Genomic DNA, 8,360 nt, shown 5'->3' on the forward strand with positions numbered 1-8,360 from the left:
CCGCGCCAGCAAAACCGCGCTCTCCCAGGGGACTGACGTCAATGAAGGGGGCGCCTCCGGGCGTCGCGCTAGGGCGGCGGAGGGCGGAGGGAAGGGGCCCCGGCGACACGCCCCTCGCCGCTACTCCGTTCTGATTGGACCCGGAGAATCTTCGCACTCGGGTTTCGGCGCCTGCGAAGGGAGGGGGGCGGAGCCAGAACACGCCCCTCGACGCTCTGTTGCTGATGATTGGCCCACAGAGTCTCCGCGTTCGATTTTGGAAGGCTCGCTGGGGAGCTCTCACCAGAGCTTGGCCGAGGATTGGCTCTTCCCCGGCTGGGGAGCGTTTTCTCCCGGGAGTCGCGGCTGTGACCTAGGTGGCCCGCCTTGGGCAGCCAGGTACGTAGGTTGGCGGCCCGGCTCGCGCTGCGGTAGGAACGGGCGGGCCGGCCATCAGAGCCCGGGTGCCACTGGGACCCGAACCCGCAGGTTCACTTTAGGGCCCGGCGTTGTGCGAAGCGGCCAAGTCTGAGCCCCGGGGACCGATCTGCGCCGGGGATGTCGCCCAGCGATCTGGGCCAGGATATCCCCTCCCAAGCTCTCGCCCTGTGGGCGAACGCCGCCCGGTCCTTGTGAGCACCTTCACAGCAGGAAGCGCAGAGCTACGCCCGCCCTTTCGAAAGGCCGTGAAGGGGTTGGGATGGGCACATCTTAGGTTGCCCCGTCCCGATTTGAGGTCTGTCGACGCTGCCCTTCAGCGTGGTGAGTAATCGTTCTAACTCCCCGCGGGGCCGCGGAGTGCTGAGGGCGCCGAGGCTGCCCTGGGAGATCTGACTTTCGATCCCTGTGCCTTCCGAAACCCGAAGAAGCAGATAGCAGGCTCGGAGAGGTTTCAGAGCCTCCTGGGTCGCTCCTTCCCCTGAAGACCTCGTCAGCCATCTGGCAGGAACAAAAATAACAGTGGTTCAGAGACTGGGCGCTGGGGTCATACTACCTGGGTATATAATCAGCTACCTTCTGTTTGACTTTGGGCAAGTTACTTAACCTTTCTGAGCTCACCTTTCTCACCTGTAAAATGGGTATAACCATAGTGCCCCTGCATAGGAGTGAAGATTAGAGATTATCTATTTGAAAATGATGTTCTGTGCTTGACACAGAGAACGCTGCCTTAATGGCAGCTGTGACTTAAAAAGTCCACAAATGAATCCATCTCCCTTTACCCTCTTTCCCCAAGAATGTAGTCCCCTTTTGAGGGAGTTTCAGGAGAATGAAAATGATTCTATTCTGTCTGATTGTTAAACAGCCTTTCCCTTAACATCACTCATTCATGATGTAATGTATTGAGATAGATGCGTTCACATACTGTTATCTCCCCTATTCCCTTAAGGGTTATTTATTCTCACCATTCTCACTATTTTGATGATGAGCAAAATGAAGCAGGGGAAACAGGCTTGCCAATGTCACTTGGTTATCAGTGGCACAGCCAGAATTCAGGGTTCTTGAACCGTTCAAGAGTTATTGCTAGATCTAGAGTTTCTCTTCCAGTCATATCTGAGAACTGGTCTGGAGTAGGTCCCCGTTCCTTTCTCCACATCCACATTAGATTTGGAGACCGACGTGTGCAGTTCTCTCAGGCACTCCTGGCCAGGGCCAGGCCCTAAAGGGCGGGAGGCTCACGCCGCCAAGTGGACTGGACCTCCCACTGGAAGAGCCACAGATTTTGGCAGCTGTCCAGTGGCAGGGAAGCAGGCCAGGGCCACAGGTGTTGATTTGGGCCTTGGGCCAGAGCCTCCAGTTCTTTTTCCAAGAGGCCCCTTGCCTCCGATTACAGATTATTACCATCAGCAGGGTTATCTGAAGGAGGTGGGCTGAGTATGGAAGCAGTTGCCACCCAGCTGACACAAAGTGTGCTCTGCCTCTCCTGGGTACCTGTGCCTCCCTGAGACCTGTCAGATTAGACTGAGCTTCATATACGACAAAGGACGCTCAGTTGTGCACTCTATATATATTGCAAACTCATTGCGTCGTGAGTCACTTCTTAAATATATTTCTTTGTTAGAGCTCTCTAGTTCATTTATTGCCTATTTCAAAACAAGTTGAACTTTGTCATTTTCAACATTTGGTATTTACTTTGGGCGTTCATTTTTAAGCTAATTTTTAAGTCAAATTGAAGTATTTTGCAGTAAGTTTTTACTCATTTGCCCACAGACCCATGTTTATATTCTTTCATGTCAACTCTGGAATGAAAGATCCATTTGTAATCTTTTTATAGCCCTGTGGTGTCATTTTCCAGTTTAGAAAAATACCATTGTTCAAGTATACACTCCTGGATTCAAGTCTTATCCAAAAAATTGAGGGGGGTGGGGAATACACATATAATAAGATAGGAAAATGTTTTTTCTGGGGAGGCTGGCTGGTTCAGTCAGTAGAGCACGCCACTCTTGATCTTGGGGTTTTTTGAAAGTTCGAGCCCCATACTGGATGTAGAGATTACTTAAAAATAAAATTTTTGGGGTGCCTGTGTGGCTTATTGGATTGTGTGGAGCTCTTGATTTCAGCTCAGATCATGGTCTCACAGTTCCTGAGATCAAGCCCCACATCGGGCTCTGGACTGACAGTGCTGAGCCTGCTTGGGATTCTCTCTCCCTTTCTCTCTGCCCCTCCCTCGCTCATGCTCGCTCTCTCTCTCTCTCAAAATAAATAAAAATAAACCTTAAAAAAAGAGGACATTAGGATTTCTTTAAAAAAATAAAATCTTTAAAAAATAATAAAAGTAGGAGCACCTGAGTGGCTCAGTCAGTTAAGCGTATAAGTAAAAATAAAATCTTAAAAAAGGTTTCTTTTGATGATAAAAGTGTTCTGATTCGGTTTTCCCAAAGTTTACATCTAATCCTATGTGAAATCCACTGATTTTTATTCCCAGTCTCACTGCTGGCTGAATCTCAGGGTAGGAGGACGAACCAAGAGTGAGGATCTCAAAATCTGGAGGTGCCACGGCCCCCCACCCCAAAGTGCATGGAGGGTATGGTTGAAGCTGGAGGGCCCAGACTCACCCAGATGGCTTGTTGGTGAGTGTGTAACTAACTCACTGTAACTTGGCGGCTAGGGGCTGGAGGCAGGGCCTTGTAGGGCCTTGCAGCCTGGCCGAGGTGGCTGGGACGATGATCTGGGAAGTGAGGCTCCAAGCCATCCCCAAGGCAGCTGCTGCTATGTGATCCTGTTGCCAATCTCCCTGAAGGGAGGGTAAGAGGCCTGAGTCTGAATGAAGCAATTATCACCCCTTGTCCCACTACCCAGACCAGACAAGGAGTCTGCCCCGGGCTTGGCCGTAGCCACCCTAGGTCACTGGACCGCTTTACAGCAGCCATTTGCTTTCTCCCACGCCCTAACCCCACATCCCACAGCAGCAAAAGTGTCTTGTCTCCACGGAAGATTGAGGAGGGCAGAAATGGGGAACTATTGGTTGGGGAATTTCCTGGCACCTAATTAGCCAGACCTGTCCACACATGTTGCATCTAGGCCTTGGCAGACCAGCAAACCCAACTGCTGCTTCCATACAGACCTAGATCCTCGGAGTCACAGACTCTGCACATGCCCTCTTGACAGCATAAGCACTATCCTGTTCTTCCTACAGATGTAGAGGGAAACAGAGGCCCATGGAGGTGATGTGACGTGCCTGAGGCCACTTGGCCACTGAGTGGCAGAACTAGGGCTCGGACACGGTCCTCTGACTCATGAGCCAGTACTCTGTGCACTGGGCTGGGCTGCAGTTCCAGATTTCTTTTGTGGGAGCTGGGGATCTTCCTCTTGAGAGCCTCGGGTTCAAGGCTGGAACAGCTGGTCACACAGTAAACAGCTCTGACGTTAATGAAAAGATTAAAATAAATTCTACAACCCCGCCCCTGCCTCGTGTGTATGTATTCATTGTTCTTCCCTTTCCCACTGGAGGTTTCCTCCTTTGTGAGTCAGGTAAGAACAGTGAAACATCCCCACAAGAGCGATGGGAAGACCTATGCTCTGAGCTGCTTGGCTGTGAAGGCAGCTGTGGTTTTTGAACACAGTGGCAGCCCCCTTACGCCAGGTCCTGGCCTTGGCTGAACTGGCATTTCATCTGTATCTCAGCTTCCCTTGCCCATCTGTGTGCTGCGGTGAGTTGAGGGTAACATCACCCAATTCCTAGAACTGTTTTGAAGATGAAATGATACCAGGCATGTGGCCACGCTGCCTGGTGCAGAGTAAATGCCCCATAGTTAGCCTTTTACTCTATCAGCCTGACAGTGTTACTTGGTGACTGTTGTTTTCCGGTCATAGTGTATTTTTATCATCCAGCTCAGGGGATTTAATTACCACACATACTGCGTTATTAACTGGATTCCATAATAGTGCCCAAGAAGAGATCGATTTTTAAATTCCCACTTCCAGATAAAAAGCACAATTTTTATGAAGTTAATTTACCTGAAAGTCTTCTCCAGGTTTTAGTTATTAAATCTTTTGAAGAGAGTGGGGTTGTAATAGGAGTCCTAGACACTGGGACAGGGGGAGTGTGGAAGTTGCTGGAATGAGGAGGGTGGCTGTTAAGGTGAGGAGGGAAGGCCAGGGAAAGGGAGGGCCAGTTACATTTGAGGAGTCTAAATGGGATGGAGAGATGGTCCAAACTCTCAGGAGAATAAAGGCAGGTGAGAGTCAGGGTCATTCTGCAAGCAGGCTGAGCACCAGAAGCTGGGAATGCTTTCTGTATATGATTTCCATCTGTGTGGGTTTGTCACAGGGGCATGGATGTTTTGTATGTAAATGTTTTAATATTTATTTCCCTCCTTTTTAAGCTGGTGTCAAAAGGGCAGAGGGTGGAGTGGGCATTTCGTTTATTTGGCTCTTATCAGGTACTTGATACCACACTAGACTCATTCAATCCTTACAACAGTCTGAGGAAGAGGTTATGAGCTCATTTTACAGCTGAGCAAAGAGGCTCAGAGAGGTTGAGTAACTTGCCTAGGGTCACAGCTACGAAGGTGGCAGGGCTGGGATTCAAGCCCAGTTTTGTGTAGTACCGGAGTCCTTAGTCTTCCTGGTCTCTAGTCTGTATTCCAATCTCATAACTTTTTCATGCTGTACTAGACAAGGATAGGGTGAATGAGCCTCTTATGCCTTTATTATTCAAGGTGGAACTCTCTCCAACTGAGGGAAGATCATTTCTCATTTCCTGCAAGGTGGGACAGGACATGGACATGAGCCTTCCTTTTAATTAAACTTTCTTATAAGATTTCAGCCTCTGCCTATGGCTGTATATTTCAAGCCCTGGAGCTGCATCTTTGTCCCTATGGTCCTCTTCGTGGCCTTTTGGACTACAGTTAGATCTGACTGGTCTGTTTCATACTGTGTTTGTTAAACTGTACGGACTTAGTTTGTCTCTAGGGTCTTGAAAATAGGTGCAATGACTGTTCTCAATTTTATAGATGGAAAAGCAGAATAGTAGAACACTGGGCACTGTTCTTAACGCTGTCTTCACTCAGTCCTACACTGCAACTCAGGCAGGAACTGGTATAGTTGAGAAGTTTACACAGGAAGCAGCTGAGCCCGTAAGTGGTGGAGGTGGCTAGAAGTGGGATTCCAGCCTGGGTAGCCCAACGTCATACCCCTTTCTCACTTCTGTGCTAAGAGCCTAGGCTTTCGCATCAGCGACATCTGGATTCTGTCCTTCAATTTCATTTGGGAAATGAGGGTACAACGCCTACCGCAGATGGATGTCGTGCTGGCACTTCAATGACGTTACGGGACTATGACTCTTACAGCCGGGCCTGATACATGTGAAACGCTCAACACATTTCAGTGGCTGCTGCTTGCATCATCCTTACAACCTGGGCGTCCTGGGGTCTGCCTGGGCTTTAGAGCCACAGCCCTGGGTTCTACTCCTGGCTCTGCACTTAACACAAGGCTTTGTGACCACAGAAAGATCGTTTCAGCTGAGCTGCACTTCACCTATACGGTGGGGATAAACAAGTCTTACTTTACTGATTGCTGGGCCTCTTCAGTAAAAGAGTACATGTGTCGCACTCATAAGTACCTTATAATAAAGTCAGGCTATCCTTATGCATAGTTTCCCCTAGGTGCCCTGGAATTAGAGTGATTTTAAGTCAAGACTTACTGCACACTGGCCCCTGGAGAACAGGAACACCAGAAGCCCTTGTATTCCATCAGGACCCCAGCTTTTGGAAGGGGCTGCTGAGCTGATGTCTGTCCGTGCTTTCTTTCCCCAGAGCTCCCAGGATGGGAACCCCAGCCTCTGTGGTAAGCGAGCCGCCCCCTTGGCAGGCCCCGGCTGAGGCCCGGGGCCGCAAGCAGGCCACAGCCAACATCTTCCAGGACGCTGAGCTGCTGCAGATCCAGGGCCTGTTTCAGCGCAGTGGGGACCAGCTGGCCGAAGAGCGGGCACAGATCATCTGGGAGTGTGCAGGAGACCACCGTGTGGCAGAGGCCTTGAGGAGGCTGCGTAGGAAGAGGCCCCCCCGGCCCAAACCCCTGGGCCACTCACTGCACCACTGCAGCCGGCTCAGGTGGGTTCCTGGAACTGGAGGGCTGAGGGAAGGTGAACACTATGGATATTCCTTCCACCATTTTATGGCTGTATGACCTTGAGCTCCTGACTTGGCCTCACTCTAAAGTATCTGCCATGGGGGTGCTTTAAGGTCTACACAGTGCCTCTGATTGCTGTTACTACTGGAGTCCTATAGGATCTGGTGAACTTCCACAGGACGGAATGCCTGGATCCTATCTGTGCCACCTCATTTTGCAGAGATTCTCAGCCAGGTGGGAGGGACTACTGTTTGGAGGAAAAAGTCTGTAGAACAGGTAACAGTCAAAAGTAAACCTGCTTAAAATCTTGCCTGTGGGATTACAGAGAATATAGCACAGAAAGGTTTAGTAGAGGCTCTGAGGGTTAAAAATTGTTGAGGAACTTTAAACTTCCCCTAGTCCTCCCCCTCTTTGCCTAGGTCACTGACAGCCTGGGAACAGCAGGCCCCACAGGGTCAAGCAGAACCATACAGCCTAGCCTATCACTGTGGTTACACTCTGCCCTCCGTTCTTCCTGCTGCCTTCTCAGGGCCCACAGTCAGTCAGAATATGAGACCTGGACAGGTCTTCTGAGTCATCAGGTCCAGGGGGAGCAAATCAGCCTCTTGCTTATATGAACTCCAGCTGACTTGCAATCCCAATTTAAAACACCTTGGTTCCTCCGGTCTCCTATCGTGGCTGGCTAATGATGGCTGCCACGAATACAGCACGAAGCTGGAGAAAGGCTGAGCATCACACACCCCTATCTAGTCCAGCTCTCTTTACAGAAAAGGAATCTGAAAGCTTTGCCTAGTCTTTAGCAATCAAGGGGGCAGATGAGTCCAGAGCCCTCGTGTCATTTTGCCCTGAACAGTGTGTTTTACTAGTTCATCATAACCAAAATCTCTTTAGTCCCTATTCTGTTCTCCTTGTTGATCTGGGCCTATCACATTTGTTCCCTGCAGAATCCCTGAGCCCCGTGCCCCACTGGCCAACCCACAGAGCGGCGCCAAAGAGACGGCCTCTGGCGATCAGTATCTGAGCTCCAGGAGGACAAGTGGCAGGATCCGGCGGAACTGGAAGAAGCCAGGCCCCACCGGCTACCTCCATCAGATCAGACACTGATCCAGGGAAGGGGCTGGGAACGGCAGTAACTTCCCCAGGAATCATACGGACTTTTGCCAAAGGGCCCAGGAGGTGAAGAAGGAAGAGAGACTGGAGGCGGATGGCCCCATAGTGGTACATGGAAGATCACTACCACTGGCCTGATCCATTCAGAACAGGACCGGAGGTGTCCCCTGAGCTCTGCGCCATGCGGGACCCACTCCTCACCAGAATGAGGAGAAACAGCACCCATTCCTGCCTCAGCGCTTCCCACCTAACAGTATACTCGGGCTGCATGATATTCCCCTGGGAGCCCAGCGATGGGCATGGAGACTGAGCATCTCACCACTCCTGCTACCGACCCTCCTGCTACTACTGTAACCCTTGGTCCTGCTGTCTGCCCACACCCCTGCCCGCCAGGCTGGCACAAGGAAACTGTGGCTTAAGTGGCAAAATAAAACCATTTGCATCAAGAACTGTGTGAGTCTGTCACAGAAAGGGAGGCTCCTTCAGTGGACACTCTGGAGCCAGGGGTGAGGGCTTGCACTTATCACAGCGAAGGGGTGTTCCTGGGAAGGAGAAAATAGGCCAGGCCTCCTTATCCCCTGAGACTAACACCCCCACCCCCCATCCCCTATCCCCATCCCCTGTGCCAAAGCCTCCTTTCTCAGAGATCGGGAGATGGGAGCATCTCTGTAGGCAGTCCTGATCCATAAGACAGAGAAGGC

General features: G+C 50.8%; 1 protein-coding gene across 4 annotated transcripts; it reads left to right on the forward strand.

Moving 5' to 3' along the window:
• The first annotated feature begins 231 nt into the window (after window positions 1-231).
• Window positions 232-8,108, forward strand: AVPI1 (arginine vasopressin induced 1). 4 transcript variants are annotated; one of them, XM_077779033.1, is made up of 4 exons: window positions 232-741; window positions 2,903-3,047; window positions 6,234-6,530; window positions 7,494-8,108. In XM_077779033.1, exons 3-4 carry the CDS (start codon window positions 6,244-6,246, stop codon window positions 7,651-7,653), a joined length of 447 nt encoding a protein of 148 aa, XP_077635159.1. In that variant the 5' UTR covers window positions 232-741; window positions 2,903-3,047; window positions 6,234-6,243; the 3' UTR covers window positions 7,654-8,108. The 4 variants fall into 4 exon arrangements, with proteins under 4 accessions (XP_077635159.1, XP_077635167.1, XP_077635151.1 ...); XM_077779041.1 differs by having other exon boundaries at window positions 232-378; XM_077779025.1 differs by lacking the exon at window positions 2,903-3,047 and having other exon boundaries at window positions 233-378.
• The last annotated feature ends 252 nt before the right edge of the window (window positions 8,109-8,360 follow it).

The sequence above is a fragment of the Crocuta crocuta genome, unplaced genomic scaffold (assembly GCF_008692635.1).
Source record: "Crocuta crocuta isolate KB4526 unplaced genomic scaffold, BGI_CrCroc_1.0 scaffold170, whole genome shotgun sequence".
NCBI lineage: Eukaryota > Metazoa > Chordata > Mammalia > Carnivora > Hyaenidae > Crocuta > Crocuta crocuta.

Bases quoted from the DNA above. Each gene is read 5' to 3' on its own strand.
- AVPI1 (XM_077779033.1), top strand. From the start codon at position 6,244: ATGGGAACCCCAGCCTCTGTGGTAAGCGAGCCGCCCCCTTGGCAGGCC. The intron at 6,531-7,493 runs GTGGGTTCCTGG...TGTTCCCTGCAG, and splicing joins CACCACTGCAGCCGGCTCAG to AATCCCTGAGCCCCGTGCCC.